Source organism: Sphaerodactylus townsendi, linkage group LG15 (genome assembly GCF_021028975.2).
Source record: "Sphaerodactylus townsendi isolate TG3544 linkage group LG15, MPM_Stown_v2.3, whole genome shotgun sequence".
Classification (NCBI taxonomy): domain Eukaryota; kingdom Metazoa; phylum Chordata; class Lepidosauria; order Squamata; family Sphaerodactylidae; genus Sphaerodactylus; species Sphaerodactylus townsendi.
In genome coordinates this window covers 18159064-18186110 of record NC_059439.1, presented here as the reverse complement: position 1 = coordinate 18186110, position 27047 = coordinate 18159064, and the positions used below count along the sequence as shown (strand labels likewise).

The following is a 27047-nucleotide window of genomic DNA, read 5'->3' as shown; positions in this document are numbered from 1 at the left end:
GGGCCCCAAGACAGCTCTTTCACTTGCACGTGAAGCTGCTGCTGCTGCTGGGCAGTAGAAATAGGTTCTGGTTTGGATTAAATTCTGGTACCACTTCTTGACTCAAGACCCCCAGCTTGTGGAGACCCAGAATCGAAAGCTGTTTCATGGTCAGGGTTGGAGGCAGGAGGCTACCTGCCTCAGTGTACAAACTGCGCTTTGTGGAATCAGCCCAGCTTGTGGAGTAACCGCTGTTAGCAGAACTGGTTGACCAGTGCGGTGTCGTGGTTAAGAGCAGGTGGATTCTAATCTGGAGAACTGAGTTTGATTCCCCACTCCTGCACCTGAGTGGTGGAGGCTTATCTGGCGAACCAGATGTGTTTCCGCACTCCTACATTCCTGCTGGGTGAGCTGGGACTAGCCACGGTTCTCAGAACTCTCTCAGCCCCACCTGCCTCACAAGGAGTCTGTTGCGGGGAGAGGAAGGGAAAGGAGCTTGTAAGCCACCTTGAGTCTCCTTACAGGACAGAAAGGTGGGTTATAAACCCAAACTCTTCTTTTTCTCGGTGCAACTCCATGGGACTCCTGAGGGCTGATCTCTCTCTTCCTTCTCCTCCCCACCCCTCCTCAGAAGCGGTTCCGTGCCGTCTACGATTACAACGCGGCGGACGAGGATGAGGTCTCCTTCCAGGATGGCGACACAATCATCAATGTGCAGCAGATCGACGACGGCTGGATGTACGGCACCGTCGAGCGGACCGGCGACACGGGCATGCTTCCGGCCAACTACGTGGAGGCTATATGAGCCCTGCTCGGGTGCTACCCTGGAAGCAAGCAGGGGGAAGGGCTCTCATCGTGTGCTTCTCGTTCCATTATCCCTTCTCTGCTGTCTCTTGTCATGCATCAGTTACTTTGTTCTGAGCCTCTGGTCGTTTTTTTTATTCTTCTGCCAACATAGCCTTGTTTTGGGGGCATTTGACACCGGGGTGTCTCTCTCTCTCTCTCTTTTTTAAACTATCCTTGTAAGATTTTTTTTGAAAAGACCAGCTGTCCTTCCATCCTCTCCCGTTACTTTCATGGAACTTGGCATTGCGCTTTCCTCCCTCCCCCGGGACCGGCCGTTTTGGGAAGTGATTCTGAATTAAGTCAGCCCGATCGAACCAAACTGCTTCACGGGAACGGGAACCCAGAAGGCCCAAGGGAATTAATCTGGTGCCATACTTGCTTTTAGTGCTGTAGGGCCTTCAGTCACTGGGGGAGAGCCGCTGACCAATTTTCTTCCAGAAAAAAAAATTGCCCCAGGGCTTTGTTTGCATGTTAACTTTGGCTCGCCTATCTTTCTTTCTGTAACGATTAAATATCAGCTCGACGGGAATCAGAGAGAAAACGTACTTTGCTTTAAAGCCTTTGGTGGAATCCTCCTCCATTGCTTGCTTGCACAAAACGGTATATCTGTAACATCTGCCAGGAAGATGAAGGTCAATTTAAAAGCAGAATGCGAAGGATGGCGGGAGTGGATTTAGGAGAAGGGAAAGGGTGACTTGTAGCAGATACACCTGACCGTAGGCTCCTGGATGCCAGGGCGAACTCAGAGCGAGTGTCTACTTCGGAGGGGTCGAGAAGAGAATGTGCGCTTGGTGTTCCTGCAGATAAGTGGTCTGGAGCGGGAAGGGCACTGGGCTTCCGGCATAGCCTAAGATCTTGCCACTGAGGTAGCTCAGTCTGCACAGCTCCACTTCGGTGCTCTACCTCCGGGCTGGGAGAAGCGTGAGGGAGGGACAGCAACATTCCAGATGCGTCTGGCCATTCCTGCTGCTCCCCCTCGGCAAGCAGCTTTAGAACGACTTTCGAGCCAGCCTATGCAAGAATCACCCAGCCAATGATGTGTCCGGCCCCCTCTCTTAATGCCTCTGGTGCTTGTGTGTTTCACATGCATGCTTCCCCCCTCCCCCTCCCCCCGGCTTAAATTCTGTCGGCATCTAATACATGGAAACAGGCAGGCACGTCCTTAAACAGCCAGACTACCTGTAGCAGTCCCTTCCGTTCATAGGCAGGAAGAGCCACCCTTGGCGATGCTATCTGCGGGACCAGTTCTCCTTCCTCTTCTGTCGCTGGTGTTCTTGGGGATCCGTGAAGGGTCAGTGGAATGCTTTCCCCATGAACCCAAAAGGCAGGCCAGTAGACACCCGCATCTCCCCGTCTTGTACCTTTTCTGAGCCAAACAATGTTTACAGCCCTCTCTCTTCTCTCCACTGTCCACCAGCCAGCCTGGCAATTGGACAAAAGAGTCAGGGGAACACCTACCTTGCACTAGAAATATACCTCTCACCCCTTTTTTCAGTACCTAGCTGGCAGGTGCTCTTGCTGGCTTTGGATAGCATCATGGACCAAAAGCAACACGTGTTCACATTAAGATGGCAGGGAACCTCTCTAACTGGAACCACGCAAGGCCAAGACGGTATGTGCACAATGGGAGGATGAAGGCAGGAAAAGAAAGGGTGTTCAGGATACTTCCGTTCCGTTCCCAAACTAGACCCCCAGAAGTCTCCGTTCTCTGCTTGTAGGGATTTTCTTTGCATTACAGTTTACAGATCTGCAGGGGCACCTTGAAGTCATTCTTGGGTCAGCAAAGAAAGGCAAATTCTGTGTGAAAAAGAAACGCACAAAGAAACGCACAACCACAGTGCTCCAGAAGCAACTTTAGCGGTTCATGGCTCTGAAAGCAGAGCTGCTTCCCTTGAGTGGTGAAGCTAGAGCCGCTTCTGCATTTGCAAGTGGTGTTTGCACATCACTGCGCGGGTGGAAGTAACCTGTGGGGAAATCTTTATATCTTGATGTCTTTATATATATCTAAATATATAACTTGCAGAGTACCTCTAAGCCAGTTAAAGTTAGAGGTGGCCTCTTGTGACCACGTGGGTCTCTGGAAGTGGGCTTGTCAAATCTGCTTTGGAAGGCTGCCTTTCAAAGGTAGGTTAAATAAAAGGTGCTCGCGTTCACTGAATTTCCTCGTTTTTTGACTGTTCAATCTCAAACCTCTCCAAAACCTGAAACACGCAAGGACCAAACTCCAAAACTTGCATTTGACTGCACAAATTCTCAACCATTCCACCTCTTGCATCTTAAGTGCTCCCGGTCTGCTTTTCCCTCTCCCCCCCCCCCCCAATTCTGTGCCCAGAGGCATATCAAGGATTGACCTCAGGTTGTCTGTGGACTCTAGTGCAAAGAAAATCAATGTTGGTAATATCAGAAAGTGTCCACTTCGTGTCTTTGCGAGAGAAGTAAAAATCAAAGGATAACACAACCTCTCTCGGGTTAAAAGCAAGGAGACGCCGTTTGTTTTGTTCCTCCTGAAGTCTCCCATCTCTTTGTACTTGGCGGGAAGGAATCTTGCAGTGTTGCCCTCTAGCTTCACCTAACCAGGAGAGTTTGAGCCCTGGAGCCCCACTGCTACAGAACTGCAAAGCTCCCTCCTCCTCCTGCATAACTTGCCAATCTCAGCTGTCAGAATTAGTGACCAAATAACCCAGTTGTGGAAGCACAAATGTCTTTGAATCCTTTCCCTCCTCTTTCCCCTCCTCGGGTACTTTGCACTAGAGATAAACATGTTAAGGGGGATTTTCAGCCTTCCATCCACCAAATCTGCACTCCCAAAGGGAAAAGTGTGTTTCGAACCTGGTGCAGGAAGGGCATGGCTTTTTCTCTGATCTTTGAGAGATCTGCAGATGTCCGGGGACCTTTTAGCCGAGGGGGTGACCTTTCTCAAGGTGCCAGCAAGAGAAACTCAATTGTGATAAGGGGACGGGGGGAGTCATATCCTTGGTGCTAAGACGGAAGCACAATCTTATTGGTGGCTGTTTCCTTTGTACCTAATTAGGTGGAGGCAAAATCATGTATAGACAATCCTAGAGGACAGCTTTTTGTGTGTGTGTGTGAGGAAGATGCAAAGTGTCACAATGTGAATAAATATTTTTTAGAGGACCAAATAAAATTACAATATTCACATTTTTGACTCTCCTAGCTTTTCACTCCTGCCGTGGAAGAAAGTTTCTCACTGCTTGACTTATTTTTTTTCTGCCTTCTTTGACTTATGCACTTTTGCGTTTTTATTTTTTTTCTCCAATAGCTGAAAAGCACCTAAACCTGTATTTAAAGAAATAAAATGTTTAAAAAAACCCAACAAAAACAGCTAAGTTGCATCCGTGTATCCATTTTTATTCATGTAAAGTCTGTACATCTTAGCTTTCCAAGCTAGATTTCAGTGTCTATTAGAATGATTTTTTTTAATTAAAAATGGTATATTTTGGGGTTTTCATCTGTTGTCTGTATGTTTTCTTCTTTACGGGCTTGCACGCCCTCTCCAAAAGTCATCTAGGCCTTTTTTTCAGGGGCACCATAGAATCAATTGTAATTCCAGCTCTCTTCTGGGTTATGCCAATTTGAAAATAAAGGTATAATTTTTACCTGCCGACTGATTCTGGTCTTCATTGACTGTTTTACTTTTCTCCCTGCTAGAAGTTATTCTAGATATTAAATTTATTATGTTCTAAGGGAAGGCCTGTCTCTCAATGTGATCTGGAATAGCAACTGGAGAGCCAGCATGGTGCAGTGGTTAAGAGCAGGTGGATTCTAATCTGGAGAACCGGGTTTGATTCCCCACTGCTCCATCTGAGAGGCAGAGGCTTATCCGGTGAACCAGATGTGTTTTGGCACTCCTACATTCCTGCTGGGTGACCTTGGGCTACTCACAGTTCTTCGGAACACTCTCAGCCCCACCTACCTCACAAGGTTTCTATTGGGAGAGGAAGGGAAAGGAGCTTATAAGCCACCTTGAGTCTCCTTATAGGAGAGTAAGGGAGGGTATAAATTCAAACTCCTCCTCCTGCTTCTTCTTACTACTTAGAAAATGATCCCTTGCCTGTCCCAGGGTTGAGCTCCTGTGAACTGAGAGTGAAGTATCCTTGATGGCTGGGGAGCTTTAGTCTACTCTTGAATCAGATGAGTCATCCTGTCCATAGCTGGGTTATTGTATTCCAAGCTGGGCAGAGAGTGGGGTTCTCTTTGAACAGCGGACTCCATTAACAGGCCAGGATAATCTGCCCTACAGGATAATCTCTGCATGGGGGCTGTGCAGATGTCTCTCTTGGGCATAGGCAGGAGGAAATCCTGTGCTGTAGTCTGGCTTTGTGCAGTCAGAGCACCTAAAAGAGGGCAGGGGGCATTTATTGGTTTGTTGTATGGCTTGCACGTCTCATAGGCCGATGCACTTCTCATATGCCGATTCACACTGAAACAGACTTTTTTCTATGATCCATCTCTGAAGATGCCAGCCACAGATGCAGGCGAAATGTAGGAACAAGATCTACCAGACCATGGCCACACAGCCCGGAAAACCCACTACAACCTACACAATATTGCTCACACATCCAGAGATATTGACAATTTAATGCCAGATCTGAAATGTTTTGAAGATCTTAGGTTTTTGTGCACTTACTATAGAAGATATAAGACCCACTTCATAAATTTTTATCCACTATATAACAACTTAGAAGGCAGCTCCTGGTTTGGATTGGTACATCAGCTGTCCAAATGTGTGTTTTTCAAAATGTTATATCCATTGACCACTGACGAAGGCTGTAACGACCTAAACGTGTATGGTTTTGCTGGTCGTTGGATATGTTTATCAGTTGTAAGAACACCTGTATTGTTATGTGTGAAGTTGATGTGCAATGTATGTTGGGATCTGGTTTCCAGAACCTATATTTGTAACTATCCGTTTATATGCCGTACGACACATATGCTAATTACATATGTATTTTTATAACATTGTATTGTCGTTAGCTGGACCTTTATAGAAATACCAGCCTAGCCACTCCACCGAGCTGCCTGTTGTACATCCTACAGCCGTACGGTGCCGCCCAGAGATGCATCCAGAAAAGGAGTAAAACAGCTTTAGAAAAGCTATGGATTAAAGGAGTAAGAGGTGAGAAGCACTTTTGCGCACGGAAACAACCCCGTGCAAGCAGCTCTGAGCTTTCTGAAGGAACCTGTCTTGGATGCGAATCCATCTTGACCTCATGCAGCGTTGCCAAAACCTTTCAGTGTCCCACCAAGGTGAGTTCAAAGTCTGTTTTTGTTAACATCGGCAATCATTCTAGAGTAATCTTTGTCAGAATGTCGGTAGTGGTTAAATCAGTGAACTCTAATCTGGTGAACCAGGTTTGTTTCCTTACTCTTCCACATGAAGCCTGCTGGGCGACCTTGGGCCAGTCAGAACTTTCTCAGCCCCACCTACTTCACAAGGCGCCTGTTGTGGGGAGGAGAAGGAAAGGCGACTGGAAGCCACTTTGAGACTCCTTGGCCCCTTCCGCACATGCAGAATAATTCACTTTCAGTCCGCTTTCACAATTGTCTGCAAGTGGATTTTGCTGTTCCGCACAGCTTCCAAGTGCGTTGAAAGTGTATTATTCTGCACATGCGGAAGGGGCCCTTAAGTCTGCTATAGAAACCAACTCTTCTTTGTTCCAGAACAGAGCTCACCTGAGTCTGATTTGCCTAAGGCTAGTGCCAGTGTGCTGCCAAGTCACAGCACCCCAGAAGGGAGAATTAAAAATGTACCTACTGAACCAAAGCCGCCTTAATCCTGGTGCTAGAAACTTCTTCCTCCAAACGCACTAACTCGGTGGTTCTCAACCTTCCTAATGCTGCGACCCTTCAATACAGTTCCTCATGTTGTGGTGACACCCCCCCCCCCACCCTAACATGTATCTATTTTACAGATGGAGAACACTGATGCAGAGAGTCTTAGGCGACCCCTGTGAAAGGGTCGTTCGAGCCCCGAAGGGGCCCCGACCCCCAGGTTGAGAACCAACTATTACCACCACGTGTGGTTGAAAAGTATTTGCTAGGGGAGATGGCTGCCCTATGCTCTCCTGTTCCTGGTTGTCTGTAATGCACCAGAATTTAAAAAATAAACCTAACTGGGGGGGTGGGGGAGGCTAGTTATCTGTTAAACTCTGGCTTCCCTAATAAATGTGCAGCCAGCTGAACAGTGAGTCTGTGCTCCACGCTGCAGTCTGCACCCCCCACCCCCACCCCTCCTCTGCTCAAGTCACATTTCTGCCTCTTTCCTGGGAGAAAAAGACAGCTCCGTTTCATCCCTCACCTTCTCTCTGTCCTCTGAGGGAATGGTGCTGTTGCTGTGCACCAGCATCTCTCTCTCTCTCTCCCACTCCCTCCCTCTCCCCACCCTGCAAATCCCTCCCTCCTCCTCCTCCTCGCTGCATCATCCAGCCGTCTCTCGCCTCTCCCTCTCTTTGCCGCTGCCCTGCTCCCCCCCCTCCCCCTCCCTTCCGTCACCATGTTGGACATTTTCATTCTCATGTTTTTCGCCATCATAGGCTTGGTGATCTTATCCTACATCATCTACATGCTGTAGGACCCGCCGCCCCGCCGCCAGCGACTGAGGGATGCCAGCCAAGCAGGGGGGCGCCCTACCTGTGCCTCCCCATCACCTCTGAAGGCTGTTCTCAGCAGTGTTCCTGATGGGAAATCCGGCTTCTGGATTGCAGCAAAACCTGGTATTTAAAACCCGTGGTGTTGGGGTGGGTTTTAGGGTGTGATCGAGTGGACAGGGGCAGCTTATGTTTTTAAAGCTGCCACCGATATCCTTCGGCCTTTCTGAAAGACGCTGATTTGCTTCTACATTTGATATGCTGTTTTTTTTTTTTAAAAAAAAAACGTTTTGGGTATTTTGTCTCCACGCTTCTTTTTCCTATTTGAGAATCGTGCTTTCTTTCTCATCACGGGAGTCTGCCTGTTTAGATCTTGATGTTGCCGTGGATTCAGAAAACATAAAATATCTGAATCTTTGCATTGTCGAAGGCTTACGCGGCCAGAATCGCCGGGGTGTTGTGGGGTTTCCAGGCTGTATGGCCGCATTCCAGTAGCATTCTCTTCTGACGTTTTGCCTGCATCTGTGGCTGGGATCTTCAGAGGATCATCTTTGCATCGTGTCTGAATCTTTGTTTTTTTAGACATTTAATTCTGCCGTTGAGAATTAGTTGCTGGGAGAATCTGTTTGTCAAAGCAATGGGTATTGCTAGTTGGTGTTTGTTTTCTTCTTAAATGTTTAAATAGTACGGATGTGTATATGTTTTTTGCAGATGTGATTCTCTACCCCGGCTCAAAGCTGTGTTGACTTTGTGGGCAGCTGGCATGGCCTCTCAGAGCGATTCCAGAACTTTCTTGGGAGGAAGGTTAACCCTTGGCAATTACAAACTGGCGAAGAGAGCTGTGATTCATCCCAAGGTCTGAAGATTTATCTCAAGTTTCCAAAATGCCAACTTGGAAATACAAGGATGACTGGAACGGAATGGACAAAATTTGGCAAGCAGAGAATAGTATGGAATGACTCTATGGAAAGGGGATAAGAAAAAAATCTCCCTTGCCTTCAAGTGTAAAAGCTGCAGGGGTTTGCAACCACTGAGTAGCAGAAATGGTATTTTGTCTCATTTTAAGTTTTAGAGTATATGTATATTTTAAGTAAAAAATGGAAACTGGAGGGTGGCTTTCGAAGAATGTTGAAGGATCAAACAAAATGGTAAAAAAACCAACAAGACTGATAGCCAATTGCATTCCATTTAATATTTGGCATACTGTAGTCCCAGCATAGACATCATGAGTTGAATGTAGAAATTAATTTGTGCAGGTCGGCAGATCAGCTGTAACAGCCCTGCAAAAGGTTGCAGAGATGAGGTGAGGGGGTGGGGTGGGGTGAGATCATATCCAGCAACCTGGTGATAGATAGGAAATCCATTGCCTTGCCCTGGGTTACCAACCTCCTGCTTGGACCTGGAGTTCCACTGGAATAACTGGTCCCCAGCTTGCAGAGAGATCTATTCCCCCGACAAAATGGCAACTTGGGAGGATGAACTCTGTGGCATTATACCCGGCTGAAGTCGCTCCCCAAACCTCATCCTGCCCGAGGTCCACCCCCACCAAATGTTCAGGAATCTCCCGTGCCAGAATTGGCAGCCTTAATTGACGCATATTTGCATGATAGGTGGAAGGTTATTTGTGCAGCTAGGGTATCAACTGTGGTTCTCCGGACTAGGACAAACCAACAACTTTGGTTTGCCTCATTTGTTTTTAATGAGCCTATTCGGAAAGAACTATTTTTACGCATTTGCTTCCCTCGCCCGTGTGTTGTAAACCACATCAAATGATTACAGCAGCCCAAAGCTGCTTGGGGTGGAGAAAAAGGAGCGCTCCTTTTGGATGACATGAAAAATAGCATTGCATTTTCTCCAAACTGCCAAAAGTGTATGATTTCTACCAGTCGAAGTAGAGTGCTCCACCCCCATCCCCAACCCCCCCAAAAGCATGGTTGCATAGCTGTAGAGTGAGTGCTTTGCGGGATCTCGGAATTACTTGAGTGTTTTTTTAATTGTAAAAAGCTCTGCCGGATCAGTGGTCCATCTATTCCTGCATCCTGTTTCATATGATCATCCAACAGTCTGGTTTAGTGCAATTGCTAACACAAATAAAGAGATTTGACACGATGCAGTTCCTTGCTTCTAAGAAACGGTTGTCCAAGAGGCCCATTTTTCAGGGTGGGACCTTGCTTCTGGGCCTCTCACACGAAGGGAACCACCCCGGCAAACTGCACCGTCCTAGTCCAGTCATTCCAATCTTGGCACTCCAAATTTGCGTAGCAGGAGAGCACCCTACCCACAATCCCCTTGATATGTGTTGCCATTTTTTGTGCGACAATTTTGGGTTGAGAAATTCCTGGAGATGTACAGGTTGGCCAGAATTTGGGAAAGAAGAGTACTTAGCATGGTAGAATACCTGAGAGACAACCGGCTGGGTAGTTATTTCCTCCAGGTGAACTAATCCCCATAGTATGGCGATCAGCTGTGATTCTGAGGAGATCCCCGCCCCGCCCCGCCCCGCCCAGGCCGGCAACCCTAATAGAGCAGCATATATTTTTCCAGCTTCAGTGTGGAAAATCACAAACCCTCCAAAATCTGGGTTCCCCAAAACACATTCTGAAGCTGGAAAATAAGCGTATTGCCTCACTGAGGGGATTGGTCATAGGAGAATCTCCCCTTAGGTACGGTTGCATTGCTGAAATCATGACTGGATGCTTCTGTTTCAATGACTGAAGCCGTGGTTGTAACACTGGCCAGTGAAAATGTAACCATGGGTAATTTCAGCATTTTGGCCATGCTGCATATTCTACTGGGTATTCTATTGAGTATATTCTATTCAGCATTTTGGCCATGCTGCCTATTCTATTTTGTAGACTTTAGTGGAGGTTTCTGCCTTCTTGCTTTCTTAGATGGGCAAATTTAATGTAGCTGTTTTACTTTTCCCTTCCCTCTTTGTCCCCCCCAACTCCCCTTACAACAGCCTGGCTGATAATCTGGCCAAACTATCCCCCCCCCCGCCCCCCCCCAGCAAATGATAGCAAAGAATATATTCAGGCTTGGGCCAAATTGCTAATGGGAGATATTGTCAACTTGGTGGTGGTAGATCCCAGCTGTAGGAGCGCTGTCCCTTGCAAGGAAGTTGCACACTACTTCCATCCATCACACCCTTCCATTTTCAAGACTGTATTACATTCCAAAGTCCAATAAAGACGAATAGGTTTTAAACCTAAAAAACCAAATTGAATTCATATTCAGACCCCTGACCTATCAGCCCTTCAAAAAGTGCCTGCTCTGAACAGAAGAGCTGAAGTATAACGAATACTAGTGGAATGGAGTCAGATTTTCCACTAGTGAGAAAATCCCGTGTGGCAATCTGTGCATTCGTGGGTGAAGAAACACGCATTGCTATCTCCTGCAGCTCCCTGTGATTTGGGTCAAGCACCTATTTTAATGGTGAAAGCATCAAGCACAGCCTTCAGCTTCAAACCATCTATTCTGAGTGAACGGCACAGTAGATACCAAGCTGATCAATTAAGCTGTTTCCTTCCTAATGCGATCCCAGTGTGAGACCAGAATAAAATGCTCAAAAGTATTTGCTCTCTTCCTAGGGAAAGGGTAACTTGTTCCTGTGGAATAAGGAACTAGATATACTAAAATGAAATGTACTGCAAGGTTATAGTCTCTTGCCCAGAATGCTTTTGCATGTTTGGGGCAAATTATACATATGAGGAAAACTGATCTCGGTTAGCAGACTACAACCCCTTGATGGGAGCCACGGGATATATGCAGAGAGGACATGCAGGTGTTTATAGTCAATAATCACATAATTGATCTTGTTTGCAAACAGGCATCCTCTCCAAGAATATGTCTTGCCCATTAAATATTATATGCATACATATATATACATGTATATGTGTGTGTCTGTCTGTATAAACACACGCATACACACACACTTATACACACATTTATACACAGACATACAGATATGCAGAGGCGTAGCTCCAAGGGGACGGGGGGTGCGCAACACACTGGGCGCGCGCCCCTGTGGGAGTGTGGCGAGGGCATTCCAGGGCGGGGCTGTGGCGGGGCGGAGGGCGCACCGGTACGCCAGCCGCTTTCCCCCCTTGCTACGCCTCTGCAGATACACACACACACACATATATGGGCCAATTCAATCTGCAGAATTAGTTTTGGAGGATGAGTGGAATGTATGCATGCAGTATTTGACACACCTGCAAACTTGTATACACCAGCCCAGTTATTGTGCAGCCTCAAAAACAACAACAAATACGTTTGAACAAGACGATGGAGGAAGATGGAGTGCTTGATGCCCTTGATATTGACCGGCTTACAAGTGGGATCTCAAGAAGCCGTACGATTGCTACACTGATTTATTCGGTCAGTGTCCCCAAAGTGCCAGAATGGTTGCGAGCAATTTAAGCCTTCAGGCCTCGGGGCCTCCTCCTGGTAAGTGTTCAAAATGTTTCTCAAGGCACAAGCCAGATGTTACAACTTGGGCTATATTCGGGTATAGCAGAGGTTGCTCAGGTGTGTGAACTTAAGGGGAGCTTGGGAAAGCAAAAGGACAAAAGGGAACAGGCAGACCCCATGCCCATCTTGCTTCCCCTGCCAACCTATAGTCTTCTAAAGTTGAGATCCAGCGTGGTGTAGTGGTTAAGAGCAGGTGTATTCTAATCTGGAGAACCAGGTTTGATTCCCCACTCCTCCACCTGAGTGGCAGAAGCTTATCTGGTGAACCAGATGTGTTTCCACACTCCTACATTCCTGCTGGGTGACCTTGGGCTAGTCACAGTTCTTTGGAACTCTCTCAGCCCCACCTACGTCACAAGGTGTCTGTTGTCGGGAGAGGAAGGGAAAGGAGCTTGGAAGCCACCTTGAGTCTCCTTACAGGAGAGAAAGGTGGGGTATAAATCCAAAACTCTTCTTCTGTTCTACTTCTCTTGGGGCAAAAGTAGTTTCAGAAAAACAAAGGAGAGAGCCCTTTTTTACCGACCCACGCCATGCTTTAGATTTACCCCTTCCCTTTATTCTAATTTTGTAGCCACCCAGTTCTTACAAACAAATCTCCCTCCAAAATGTCTAGTTTGTTCCCAAGTCTCAAATTATTTGGGAGAGGCTTATGATTACAATTATATTTTTGCCTAAATCCCCCAAAGAGCCACATGTTTGAAAAACATGGGATGTGGTCAGCAACATTTTTGCATCATCCAAGAAACAGGAATGTCTAAAAAACTTTCACATACTGCATTTGCTATAAGTTATTCAGGGGGGTGACTGACTTTACAAATGGAATATGGGAAACAAATGAACTCATCTGAAAAGAATGGATATCTATATTTGCACAGCTTGCACAGCTTTTTTTATAGTTTACATTTCTCCAGTTGCTACACACAATTAACTACTGCTTTCCACAAAAGTTCTCTCTGTACCCCACCCACCACTGAAATTACAACAGATATAATCAATACGTGTAATAAATGTATCTGCCCTTTTAAAAAAAGCATTCACTTGCTGCAAACAGGATTATCTTGTCTTGCAACTATAACGCATATGGTCTTACATACTAAATTCAGAATAAATTCAGAAAATAGACGAGGATATCAGCAGTCACATATGTGAAGGGAAATAATATCAATAGGAAAAAGTTGCTTGTTTTATTGCTTCCTGGTAAGGCGTTCTCCGAAAACTTCTGATCTGAAGAATTTTTACGGTTTTTCACTCATGGTCAAATAAAGGATTTCCTTATGAAAATTTGCTTGTGCATTCACCAGATAAAACAGGTTCAGCAAGCTGCTATTATCCTCTCCGCGCCTCCCTAAGCAAAATAAACAAAAATATTTATTAAACCTGTGCACAGTTTGTGCTGAAAGCGGGAAAGGCCTTACTTGGCATACAGATTAATCGGCAGGTTTAATTCTAGCCAGGCTTCACTCTTCTAGACTGTTTGGCAAACTCAAAATGATCTTCAAGAGCTGCTGTTTACTCTAGTTGGAAATCCTTGGCTTTTGGCGCTTCCCCCCCCACTCCCACAAGTGGATCCCCCCCCTGGGCGTGCTCGGGAAGCGATTTCACCCCTCAGCCAGCCATCCCTGGTGCTGCTCACGGGCGTCCCCACAACTTCAGACTCAAGTGCCAAGTCATCAAAAGGCGCCTGCTTTCTCCAGCGCCAGGGATGCCGCACGCTGAGGGGGCTGACAGTGGGTGAGCTGCCAGGGCGGTTGGGTGCTGTCACCGCCTCTGCCGTGGGGAGTGCAGGGGAACTCCGTCACTACTACAGGAGAGTGCAGCGCAGGGGACAAGGTGGGTGGGAAAAGGCCCGGCCAGCCCCCCTTGTTATGCTTATGTTTCTCAGTACAGCAAACACCTTCCTCGCCCTTGTGCCATTTCAGTTTGCAAGAATGGTGGATGTGGTTTCCTTTGCCAATGGGCAACCAGGAAAGCTGCTCCGGACACTAAGCTAGCGCACCGGTGACCACCCACAGCTCCATCCCTAGACAGAGGACAGAAGGAAGAAGCCCCCATAACTGCTTGGGAATACCCCATTCAGTGCTCGGGGAGGCCACCTGTGGCAGCAACTGCAACTACCCTATCTAGGGCTTGTTCCACCCCTCACTTGGCTCTGGCAACAGGGGGATAGTGATTCTGGGGCTGGACTCTATCAGCGACAGGTCGTATTCAGCCCTGGCCCTCCCCTGGTGGAATGCTTTGTCCAATGAAATCTGGGCCCTGCGGGACAGGACACAATTCTGCAGGGCTTGTAAAATGGAACTGTTCCTCCAAGATTATGGGTTAAGGTGGCTACAGTTAATCGATCGTATGATTTCCAGCTCTCCTTTTCATCCTTCTGTGCAGATTTTTTGGGTTATTAAACACTGGATTTTAATGTTGATTTTAGTCACCATCAGGGGTTAAAACTGGATGGAATTTGTGGTTTTAGAGTTTTGTGATTATGTGTTATTGTATGTTGGAAACTGTCCTGAGCCCACAAAGGGAAAGGCAGCATATAAATCCATCATAACAATAATAATCGTGAAATTTTTGCCCAGGGCCCTAGAATTTCGAGACTGCCACTGGAACGAGGCGAAGCCCCTTTTCCCATGGATACTACATGCCTGTCTATAAACTTGTGTGGCACGGAACCTACTTGTCAGATGTAGTCGGCTACAAACAGAAGAAAGACAGGGATTGGGGGGCAAGATCGAAGTAATTGGAAAATAAAGCTGGAAGGTCAAGCAGTCAAGAGACAGGTAGACGACATCAATATGCACAGCACAAAATTCAGGCAAAAGATTAAAGTGCCCATCAAATGGAGTCATGTGGGGTGGGCCCAACAGCAACTTGAGAGCGCACATTAATTTTTTCTTTCCTTTTGGCCCCTGCAGTGTGAAGCCTGACATGAACAAGAAGAAGAAGAAGAGGAAGAGGAGGAGGAGGAGGAGGAGGAGGAGGAGTTTGGATTTATATCTTCCTTTTCTCTCCTGCAGGAGACTCAAAGGGGCTGACAATCTCCTTGCCCTTCCCCCCTCACAACAAAAACCCTGTGAGGTAGGTGGGGCTGAGAGAGCTCCAAGAAGCTGTGACTAGCCCAAGGTCATCCAGCTGGCATGTGTGGGAGTGTACAGGTTAATCTGAATTCCCCAGATCAGCCTCCACAGCTCAGGCGGCAGAGCTGGGAATCAAACCCGGTTCCTCCAGATTAGATACACGAGCTCTTAACCTCCTACGCCACTGCTGCTCCATCCCTAGACAGAGGACAGTTTGTAAGGAATCCTGTCCAGCTGAGATTTTGTCCATGCAGTCTACCAGAATAGCCTTTAGGGAACCATGCATATTTTTTTTTCATCAGTGGAAAAGCCAGTCAAATTCCACCCAATAAGTGATTTTAATGATGAACGTGTTATAAAGGAAAAACAGAAGAGGTTAGCACCACAATCGCAGGGAGAAAAAGGTGCACAAAATGTAGTTTGACCGAAACATAACATGACTCTAGAACGAAGTCAGTTCAAGAATGAGGGTGCTGTTAACAGCTCCTTTCCTTGTGAGCTAAAAGAGGAATGCTAAAACAGTGCCCCCGAGGAATGGTCTGACATTCTGTCAAAACACGTTGGGATTTGCCTTATGTTGAAGGAAACCATTTCCTGCATCTACTGGAATATCACTTTTCTTAAATAAATTTTAAAAAGCCATGCTTAGCTGAAGTTCACTGGACAGAAAATGTCACACACATCCTTTGCAGGAGTTAATGTTAAAAAGGAGAGAGACGCTTAAAACCAAATGACATTTTATACATACTTGGATGTTTGACCCCCTGTGGTTTATTTTTTTAGTGGGATTGTGAAAGCTGCAGCTGAGAGCAGAAGATCAGTGGAAACAGTAGGAAAGTAGCAGGAAAAGCAACTTTGAAGTGGGAAAGATAATTTCAAGTGGGAAAATCAATGAAAGGTTACGCCCTTTCCTCCTGTGGGGGATGGGGGGGGGGGGAGAGAAGAGGTCCCACTATCGAGTAACCTGATGGGAGAAAAATATTGTGAGTGGAAAAACAGCCTGTAAGTAGAGTTGTCAGAAGCTTGGACAAAATGGCCTACAGCTTTAATAGATAGGGTGCTATCTCCAACGTGGGAAATTCCTGGCTATTGCAGGGCAGTACCTGAAGAAAGAGTTCACTAGGAACTTGATGTCATAGGCTCCACCCTTCATGACTGCTTATGTCCAGCGTGGTATAGTGGAGAGCCAGCGTGGTGTAGTGGTTAAGAGCAGGTGGATTCTAATCTGGAGAACCGGGTTTGATTCCCCACTCCTCCACCTGAGAGGCAGAGGCTTATCTGGTGAACCAGATGTGTTTCTGCACTCCTACATTCATGCTGGGTGACCTTGGGCTAGTCACAGTTCTCTCAGAACTCTCTCAGCCCCACCTTCCTCAAAAGGTGTCTGTTGTGGGGAGAGGAAGGGAAAGGAGCTTGTCAGCCACCTTGAGTCTCCTTGCAGGAGAGAAAGGTGGGGTATAAATCCAAACCCTTCTTCTTCTAGTAAACATTGGAATGTGATGTCATCCCATGGGTCTGTAACGACCCAGACTTGCGCAGAAGGACTACCTTTACCCTAATGTGTTGAAATGGGCAGCTGCAACTTTTCATGGGATGGAGGCAAATAATATCGCCTGCTTTGCATTTCCAGATGTGTGCTTGACAGTAAGAAAGCAGACTTAGCAGTACAGAAAATGCTCTTTGTGCATGCTCAAATGAATACTGTTGTGCCTAGCCTTTGCTACCCACTGAAAACAGATTCTAGAGCAGAGTTCATTCTCAAGTGAAGCCCTACCCTTTTCCTTTGCGAGATGACTGGCTACAAAGCTCTGGATGACAAAAATGTTTGCAAATGGACCTACTGGCATAAATTACTTTTAAGGGAGAAAGAACAACCCATTTACAGTTTGGGCTTCTTCAGATAATCAAGGACAAGGCAATTGATGGAGCCAAGGTTTCCACTTTCTCACCAGAGATCACTAAGTGCAGGGCATCCGTGATGGCGTGTGCGAATTCATTCTCTACGCTTTGGAGGAAGTTGTTCTTTTCGGCCGACGTCTTGAAAATCTTACAGACTTTCTGCATTATTTTTACGGACGAGTACATGCTATAGAAGTCCTTCTCACACACCTGGCGCAAAATCAGGAAACGTCTGTAAAGCAAAGTTCCTCTGCGGGTGGGAAGATCTGTTACATATCTTTGCTCCCCACCCTCAGCTAAACCCATCAAACATGTGAACAAATAGGTACAAAACAGAGGGGTGAATCCAGCAAGCTTTCTCAGCCGCTCTTGCCCAATTTGTAGCCACCTAAAAGAGTTCCCATTCCACATGGCTTTTGTCCAAGAAGATCCCATGACTTTGTGGGCAACCCCCTTCCTTTTTTTGCAGTTGAAAAGCTGGTTAGCTCCCACCAAGAATGGCGCCAGAAGCTAAACCTAGTTATAACCGATGTGGGGAGCTGGAGCGATCATACTAATTTGTTAGGATTTCTTTGCTTTGCTTAATAGCTCTTGAACATTAGCTCTTGCAAGCACCTTTCGTAATACACCTGCTTTCCATATAGGAGGAGGAGGAGTTTGGATTTATATCCCCCCTTTCTCTCCTGCAGGAGACTCAAAGGGGCTGACAATCTCCTTGCCCTTCCCCCCTCACAACAAACACCCTGTGAGGTAGGTGGGGCTGAGAGAGCTCCGAGAAGCTGTGACTAGCCCAAGGTCACCCAGCTGGCGTGTGTGGGAGTGTACAGGCTAATCTGAATTCCCCAGATAAGCCTCCACAGCTCAGGCGGCAGAGCTGGGAATCAAACCCAGTTCCTCCAGATTAGATACATGAGCTCTTAACCTCCTACGCCACTGCCCTAACTATATGTTTTATTTATATCCCATCCTTCCACTGAGGTACAGCGTCTATAAATTGCCCCCATTTTATTCTCACAACAACTTTGTGAAGTGGGTCAGGCTGACAGTAAGAAAAACTGCATGGCCAGGAGCGAGTGCCTCCTCACATGTAAACAGAGAAACGCGAGAAGACCCCACTATAAGCCCACTGAGCTGTGAAGAGCCCCGAGGTAAGCGTTCCATACATAATGGGCCAAATACAATTTTATGTGCTGGAATACTTTGCATTCGCTAATTACCTATCGCTCTTCTATATTTTGTAGGAGAATATCACAAAGGGAAAGAGTTTAGTTGCTGTAGGGATGAGCCCTGCTAACCCAGCAGAGCCTCAGAAAGAGCGCAGGAACGCCTGTGCCATCTATGCCCTTCTGGGTGCACACGCTCACCTGTCCCCAGGCCCCCGTGAGTCATAGGTCATGAGATGCCTGACTCACCGTCACAAGACATCCCAGACAAAGGGGCGCATACCCCCAGGTATGGATTAGGCCCAGACAGGAACGTTTCCTCTCTCACATAGGCAACCCCATGAGTCATGTACTGTACAGTATTCTCCCGCTCTCCCGCCTCCGTCCCACCTCTTGTGAAACCCTAATAAAAGGTGCCAGGGACCAGACCACAGCAGAGTTGCCAGATCCACGGATCACGCTTCCTGCCACTGGCTCTCTCCACCGGATGATATCGCTGTGTCTCGCCTCTTCCTTGCGACCCTCGCGGGCCGACTTCAAGTTGCTCCTCTCCCTCTCCTTGTGAGAGTCAGTGTGGTGCAGTGGTTAAGAGCAGTGGACTCTAATCTGGAAAACTGAGTTTGATTCCCCACTAGATGAGCAGCAGATTCTTATCTGGTGAACCAGATTCCCCCTCCTTTCTTAGGTCGAATCCTCACTGGAAAATTGTATGCAGATCAAAACCAGTTTGTAGTGGAACCACACCTCTTCATCGGAGTTTCAACCTCCCCACCGCAGCATGCACACAGCACACACACGGAGGCCTATCCCGGGTTTCAGAAATGTAGCAATCCCCACTACCAGGCAATCTCACTTCAACGGTCTTCCCTGATTGGTTTGCGTGTCTTATTGGGGCGGGACCTTTTTCCCCATGAAAACGTGCCATTGGGGCGTTGGGTTAATTGTGTGAACAGTTAATGATTCAATAGTTACATGTTTGACACGTCCCCTTCTGCTCTCGCTCGCTGATGGCAAAAGCAAAAACGAACCCCAGGAAAAGCTGGCTGCGCCTGCCTCACTTCAGCACCGGCAGAGCGCTGATTGGTTGCCCGACTTTTGCATCACGCTCCGCAGCGCGAAACAAAACCCTGTCCCTCCCCTCGGATCTGTCTCTGAACCGTGCCAATGTGGTTTGTCCCCCTTGCAAGCAGGTTCTGCCGGGAAGCGGGATAAAGGGGAGAATGAGCGCCAGAATCCATATCTGTTGCACAAGCAATGGGGAGGTCGTCCCTGAAGCCTGGTTACTTTGTGTCCTGAAACCTGGCTAAGAAGGTAGTGGGGATTCGACCTTACAGTCCTTGTGCTAGTTCTCTCTGAACTCTTTCAGTCCCACCTACCTCACAAGGTGACTGTTGGGGGGAGAGGAAGGGAAAGGAGTGTTTGTAAGCTGTCTTGAGTCTCCTTACAGTTGAGAAAAGCCGGGTATAAACCCCAACTCTTCTTCTTCTCCTGCTGATCTGCCTCTTTAGCAGTGTGATTCTTAGCATAGCTACAGCAGATCCTCATCCAGTTGTGACCGGTGAATTCCCAGGGAGATAGGGTTCTGCTGCCTCCCAAAGAGCAAAACAATCACATTTCCCATCAAATGTCATAATTACAATGGTGGTATGATGGAAGGAAATGAAGGTTCGAGGCCACATTGTATGATTGGATAAATGAAATCGCACATCTGTAAATGACGAGAGTCTACTGGACATCATTCTAAGCCCAGTGACTTCCACAGACTTACAAGGGTTTGACTTTGCTTCAGGGTTTGCATCACAAACTCAGGAGCTGCATTCCGTAATAGCAGACAATTACAGAATGACATTTCTGTTCAGTTCTGCATTACTGGGATGAAGATACCACTAAATAAGAATGGATGTTTACGGTTCATTGCTACTCACCAAAGTCAGGAAAACCATCAGACTTGCCAAATCTGTGACTCTGCCGTTCACAGCTTTGCTAGCCATAAAAGTGAAGCAGATACTGTTTCCACACAGGATAAGGAACCTGACGCTGTTTTCCGGAAGCCATTCCTGGGGGACTACTGTTGCAAAACATGGGGGGGGGGGGGGGGGGATGGATGATGCAGGATGTGTTAGTGATGTATTTTGAAACTGCTTTGCTGCCTTTGCAAATGCAACTCCGATAAAACATAAATGAAACCGATAATAAAACATATAGACAACAAAATGCAAGTCAACCAACATTTCATCAGCAAAGCAATACAATATCTCATAATCCTGGGATGGAAAATACTTGGGAAGACAGAGAATATTTCAACATGGCCAAATTGACTTACAAATTAATGTTGTAAACAGAAGACTGGAGCATGTATTGAAAAAGAAATGGGAGCTGTACTTTATTATATAACGGAAGGATCTACTTAGGCATATAGTTGAGTTTATGTATTTAAGCACATAACATACTCTTGTTTTATAGATATTTCAAGTTAAGTATAAATATCATTTTAATAATCTGATTAGAGTAAGGACCTTTTTGAAGTATTGTAATTTTTTCTACTACACAAAATTATATTAATCTGCTTATTGGGGTGCTGTGTGGTTTCCAGGCTGTATGGCCGTGTTCTAGCAGCATTCTCTCCTGACGTTCTCTCTACTCACAGGTATATATACTCCACTTGCTTTCCTTTCCGACTATCAGATCCTCTGAAGATGCCAGCCACAGATACAGGCGAAACGTCAGGAGGGAATGCTGCTAGAACACGGCCATACAGCCCGGAAACCACACAGCACCCCAGTGATTCCGGCCATGAAAGCCTTTGACAATACAAATCTGCTTATTAATTTCCTTTTCAAACACAATGAGAATGTAGCAAAGATTAATTAGAGGGTTTAAATGATTAATGACTAAATTGGTTCCTTTTCAGTATACTAGTTAATCTTAGTTCATTTTTATTAATATGATTAAGAAGTTTACAAGATTAGGAATGCGGATCCATGTCATACTTAATTCTGATATGATTAGAACTGCTTTTTAAAAAATTGTCTACGTTTACTTATTTTTAAATTATTTTACTTTTTCTTTTCTATACATTTTGTGGGTACGATAAAAATTACTTCGTTTAAAAAAGGAAATATCTGCAGATTTTGGGGGCAAAGTTTGTGGAAGCTGGGGTTTGGGGATGGGAGAAACCTCAGCAGGATATAATGTCACACCATCCACCCTGCAAAGCAGGCATTTTCTCCAACTGACCGTGGTAATCTGGAGATCAGTTATAAGAGCAGGAGATCTCCAGGTGCCACATAGAGCACAGGTGTCAAACTTGCGGCCCTCCAGATGTTATTGACTACAGTTTTCATCATCCCCTGCCAACATGATGTATGCTCCTGTTCCTTCCGCTCGAGCACAGGACTTCTGTATTTGTTTTGGAAGCTTCTCTGAGCATGCTCGGTGTCCCACATTCTGATTGGCTGTTGTTTTTGAGTGGCAGCTTGGATGAATGTCAGGTGGGGAGATCAGACGGTTGGGCAGGAAAAATAAACCGGTCCTGCTCCCAACTGGTTTTTGTATGTTGCAGGTACAAGCAGGGTCACATCGGGGTTTTTTCAAAGAATCTCCAAACTGGCGATTTTTGAAAATCCCAGCCTAAGGTAAATACAGTGGGGCAACAGCAGGGCAGGCCCGTGTTAGCACTGGGAACTGTGCAGAATTCTCGGCTGCACAGGGATATTTTTCTTGCTCACCCTGGGATATTTTGGCCATGCAGAAACAGCCCCAGAGTGGACAACCTTAATCAACTGCAGCAAGAAATGTCTTACCATAGAGGACTAAAGTTGCAGAATTGGCAGCATGTCTAAAAGCTTTTTAATGTTGTAAAAGGACAAACTATAAAAACACTTGCAGTGCCATGCAGAGTAATGGAGCTTGAGTGCTATTGGTAGGAATTATTTGCATTAGTACAAAGATAAAACTAATAGTCTGTGCTCTGGTATCAGCCAGCAGACTGCTTCGTCCTTATATTTAAGTTTCCAGAATATCTCAATGCTACACAAAAGGGTAGGCCTGTGACATTCCTGCAATATGCATGCCAGTAAGATACAAATGTCACCAGGACTTTGCACGTTTGTTTGTTGATAGTGTCTGGCAGGGGCGGAGTGCTCACGGGGACATGTGGGTTCACCTGTCCCCAGGAACGTGCCAGCTGGTCACGTGGGGGGAATTGCCCCCCCACGCCCCTCCCCTTGATCCACCCCACCACACAGGAGCCTCCGCCGGCCAAAGGAGCAGCCTGGCTGGGCCACCACCAGACACCCCTTGGCCTGCCCCCCCCAGGCTGCTTCTTCAGCTGGTGGAGGCTCCACCAGCCTAACGAACAGCCTGGCGAGGCTGGGCTGAGGGGCGGCCCACGGCAGGCTCCTGCTGGCTAAGGTAAGTGGGGTGCAGGGGACGCGGGGGTGGTAAGAGGTTGGGGGGTGCCCAGAGCAAGTGTTGCCCCAGGCACCATTCCCCCCCCTACACCTCCGGTGTCTGGCAGCCTCCTGTCCCCCATGGCAGACCTGGCAACCTTAGGATTCTGGCCAGTCCACATAGCCCTGGCTCATGCTGAACCGTAAGTGGCTTGTAAACCGCCCAGATCATATAACTGGTTTCTCAGCCTTGATGTTATTTTTGGTTAATAGCTTTTAATTTTTTTTGTGTTTTATTTTGTAAGCCTCCTCTGGCAGTTTTCCTGGAGAGGCAGTGTAAAAATATTCAAAATCAATAAATAAGGGCTAAAGTACTTACAATGAAATCGTATGCAGAGTTATGCCAGCAGAGATTGTCTGCTGGTGGGAAAGAGAGCAAGGGGCCCCCAAAGGCTATTCTGGGGATGCTGGGACCTGCATACACAAAAAAACTGCAGTAAAGAGGATAATTGAATGAGACTGGGTGGGGAAAGTTGGCTGGATCCAACCCTTAACCTCCAGGTATACATTTTTAGAGAATCTAGTCCAGCTTTATTTCCACAGAAAATCATACAGGGTCTAAGCAGAAATTGTGTTTGTGTTGGCGTTTGCTTCTCGATTTTTACCGTCCATAGGGAGTAGCAAGTAAGCTATGCAAGTGTGAGTTTTATGTGCCCTGTAGTGAAATGTGGATTCGTGCAGGGCAGGAGTGTGAAACTGAAGAATACAAAGCTGATGTTTGTAAAGGGGAATGGCCTTCACAGTTCGTAGGCTGACACGGCCTTGACGATTATAGACCCTCTTAATTGGTCATGATTCCCAACTGGTGAAGTCATCTATCAAGATTTGGGAATAAAAAGATAATTGAATTCTGGTGTGGTCTGACTAATTCCAGGGGCGCAACGAGGCAAACTGTAGCCCTGGGCAAAACCTGGATGCCCCCCCCCCCATGGGCGGCCACTCCATCATGGCCAAAATATTTTTTGCACCAGGACATTGGTGCATGCAGGGGGTGCATTTTTAAACATATTTAGACAAAGGGGTGCCCCATCCCCCATTTTGCTAGGGAGATGGGGGCTATCCTTTTGAGGGTCCATAATTTTGGACCCCCTGAACCAAACTGCACCAAACCTTGGGGGTGCCATCATGACAGTCTCCAGATGATACCCTGAAATTTTGGTGCGGATACATCCAGGAATGCCCTCCCTGCAGGAACATCCCGAAATTTGCCCAATAATCTTTGTTCTGCATTGAGTTTTCTGCATTGCTGTCAATGGGGGTTGGAGGCTGGGGGGGGGGGGGGCACATTTCTGAAGGCACAGTCTCAAAACTTTCATGGTCTCATCAGGAGACTGCCTTAATGATACCCTCCAGGTTTGGTGCAGTTTGGTTCAGGGGGGCCAAAGTTATGGACCCTCCAAACTATAGCCCCCATCTCCTATTAGCTCCCATTGGAAACATTGGGGGATAGGGGCACCCCCTTTGGGAATCCATAACTTTGGACTCCCTGAACCAAACCTCACCAAACTTGGGGCGGGTAGCATAAGGACAGTCTCCTGATGATACGCTGAAATTTTGGTGCTGCTAGCCTAAAAACTGCGCCCCCTGCAGGCCAAAAATGGAAAACCACTAAAATACCCCAAAACAAACGATGCATTTTGATGCCCCCCACAAGGTGGTGCCCTGGGCAGCTGCCCACCTTGCCCGATGGGCATTACGCCCCTGACTAATTCGGATCCTGATTGGCGTTGGGTAATTACCTAATGTGAGAGCCATTTCTTTATAACTTTATCTTATGTTACCATCAAAAATCCATTCTGATCTTGATCCTGTCCTGTGTGTTTTGGCTTTTGTTTATCAGTCTGTACAGACTTGACTCTATCGGAATTATTCAAGGACTTTGCTTGCTCCTCAGAACAAAGACTTATGCCACTCAGATTATAAGGACCAGATGATTATTGGTATATTTGCTTATTTTTACCTTTTTCATTAATCTGCTGCACCATTTGCTGTCTGAGGGAAGTAGCTAAGAACCCTCCTAAACTTGGCCAAATTGAGTGGAGATTGCAACATGTTTTCTTATTGTGGTAAAAAGTTGGCCATAGCCATTTTATTTAATAACAAAATTGACTGAGAGCAACAAAGGAGCGTATGAAGCTGGCATTGGGGTCTGATCTGTGCGCTGGAGGCAGCCCGAAAGTGCTGTCCCCAGACACCTAAATTTTTCTTGCACAGCACGCCTGCTGATGAAAAAAAATTAATAAAGACGCTTGAGCAGCTGTGGATTCCAGATGGAAGCGGTTGCTGCTAAATTCTGAAGACTCCACTGCTGCCAGGGGCGCAGTACCATAGTAGCGCCCACGCCTGGGCAGGTTACCGCTATTTGGCTTCCGTAATCCCAAACCCTTATGGGAGGTTCCCATAAAGCCGGCATTTCAAATCTCGATGACCTTCTAAATCCAAAGATCAGTCCCCTACGCGCAATCCATGCCAACCCCAATAAAACAAAATGCATTAAATAAATAAATAACAAATACCAGGGAGGGAAGGGTGGGAAACTTCGCGTTCTCAGCAAATCGGTGGCGGCGAAGGGCCGGGTCGCAGCCTTTAAATAGAGGCTGCCCGGCCCCTTAGTCGACGCCAGGGCTTCAGCCGCCACTGCCGAAGCCTCTAGAAATTCCAAAGCCGCCAGCGAGGGCAGAGGGAACTTCGGCGGAGGCAGCCGGGAAAGGGCTACCCATGAGGTTGTCCTTCCCCAGCAGAAATGGCGACTGCAGTCAATCCGGCCGCTTTTTTGCTGTCTGAGGGAAGTGAAGCTAAGAACCCTCCCAAACTTACAATAAATTGAGTGTAACATGTTTTCTCTTGTGTGTGGTAAAAGGTAGCTGGCTATAGCCATTTTATTTAAATAAAATTGATCGGTGGGTAAACAAAGCGCATGGTAGCGAAATATTGGGGTCTGATCTGTGCATGTGCTTTGGGCAGCCCGAAAAGCTGTCCCTCAGACACCTAAATTTTCACAGCACGCCTGCTGGATGAAAAAATTCATCGTGACGCTGGAGCAGCTGTGGAGATTCCAGATGGGCGGCTGCCACTTTCCTGAAGACTCCATCACAGCTGCAAGCGCAGTTACCATAGAAGCCCACGGCCTGGGCAGAGTTGCACGCTTTGGTTTGCTCAATCCCAAACCTCATAAGGAGAGTTCCCATAAAGCGAATTATTTCACCATTTTCGACCCTAAACTAAAGATCAGTCCCCATGCAATCCGCCAACCCTTAACTAAAACAAACATGGCCATTAACAAATAACAAATACAGGGAGGGAAGGTGTACAGGAAACTTCGCGTGCTCCAGCAAATACCGGTGGAAGCGTAAGCCGGGCCTAGCCTAAATAGGCTGTCCGGCCCTCTCCCAATGACGCCAGGGCTTCCAGCCGCCACTGCCGAAATTTTAGAAACCTAAAGCCTCGCTGAAAGCAGAGGGAACTCGCTGAGGCAGCCGGGAAGGGCTTACACCGGCGAGAGGTTGTGTCCCTTCCCCAGCAAGTAATGGGCGACTGCGTGGTAAAGTCACGCGGCGCTTTTTTTGCTGTCTGAGGGAAGTAGCTAGAACCCTCCTAAACTTACAATAAATTGGAGTGCAACATGTTTTCTTGTGTGGTAAAGAAGTTGGCTTTGCAGCCATTTTATTTTAACAAAAAAAAAAAAAATTGGATCGAGGCAAATCAAAGCGTATAGGCGCAGTATTGGGGTCTGATCTGTGTGCTGGAGCAGCCAGTGCGGTCCCCCCAGAAAGCTAGAATTTTTTTTTTTTTTTCTTCTACAGCACGCCTGCTGATGAAAAAATTATTAATTTATCGCTGGAGCAGCTGCTGTGGAGGATTCCAGATGTATGGCCGCTAAATTTCTGAAGACCCATCAGCTGCGCAGCGCAAGCCACTTAGAAGCCCACGCCTGGGCAGGTTACCGCTATTTGTCTAAGCAACTTCAAACCTCATAAGGAGAGTTCCCATAAAGCGGGTATTTCACCCATTGAATCTCTAAATCCAAAGATCAGTCCCCATGCGAATCCGCTTTTCAGAGGAAGCTGACCTCCAGCTCCCCACGCCAACCATACCTTGGAGCCAATCACAGTGCATACATTCGCCACGCATGCTATGCAGCCAACAGTCCATGCCCCAAGAAGATAAGTGGAACACCGCTATCTCGGGAGCAAAGGGGGCCAGTTTATTCAATGTAATGTCCCAGTGAGCTATGCAATGGCCCCCCTGTGCCTGAACAAATCTTGACACTGCAATCTATTGCGGCGTTAATCCCCATAAGTCCACTTTGTTTCCGGAGAGATGTGGCGCCTCCGCCAGCTGCGCCTGCGCTTAGACCAGAAACAGTTACGCTGGTCCGGTAATATTCCGCAGGATCAGTCTCCAGATCTTCCTCGTGATCTTGTGAAGTAGTGAACTGTAATGCAGGTAAACTACCTCCCCGGAAAGATGTGCTGATGAGGGCATGAGGGCACCGAGACGGTCCATCTTGTCCCAGTAACGTGGGTACAAGGGCATCCCACCGCATTCCCAAGG

General features: G+C 47.0%; 2 protein-coding genes and 1 long non-coding RNA gene across 3 annotated transcripts in view; 2 read left to right on the top strand and 1 right to left on the bottom strand.

Moving 5' to 3' along the window:
• The window catches only part of LASP1 (LIM and SH3 protein 1), a 61056-nt gene extending 56614 nt beyond the window's left edge, over positions 1–4442 (top strand). The window contains exon 7 of the mRNA XM_048517415.1: positions 611–4442. Coding sequence (XP_048373372.1) covers positions 611–784 — 174 coding nt within the window. The 3' untranslated portion in view covers positions 785–4442. The remainder of the gene's footprint in view (positions 1–610) is intronic.
• A 2724-nt stretch (positions 4443–7166) lies between these two features.
• Positions 7167–9542, top strand: LOC125445193. Its single transcript, XR_007246273.1, has 2 exons — positions 7167–7559; positions 8145–9542. It is a non-coding gene; the product is annotated as an uncharacterized LOC125445193 (long non-coding RNA).
• A 3325-nt stretch (positions 9543–12867) lies between these two features.
• Positions 12868–27047, bottom strand: part of FBXO47 (F-box protein 47) — a 35914-nt gene continuing 21734 nt past the window's right edge. The window contains exons 8-10 of the mRNA XM_048517791.1: positions 19968–20110; positions 16930–17089; positions 12868–13251 (exon numbers count right to left, since the gene is read on the bottom strand). Of these exons, the coding sequence (XP_048373748.1) occupies positions 13142–13251; positions 16930–17089; positions 19968–20110 (413 nt within the window). The 3' untranslated portion in view covers positions 12868–13141. The remainder of the gene's footprint in view (positions 13252–16929; positions 17090–19967; positions 20111–27047) is intronic.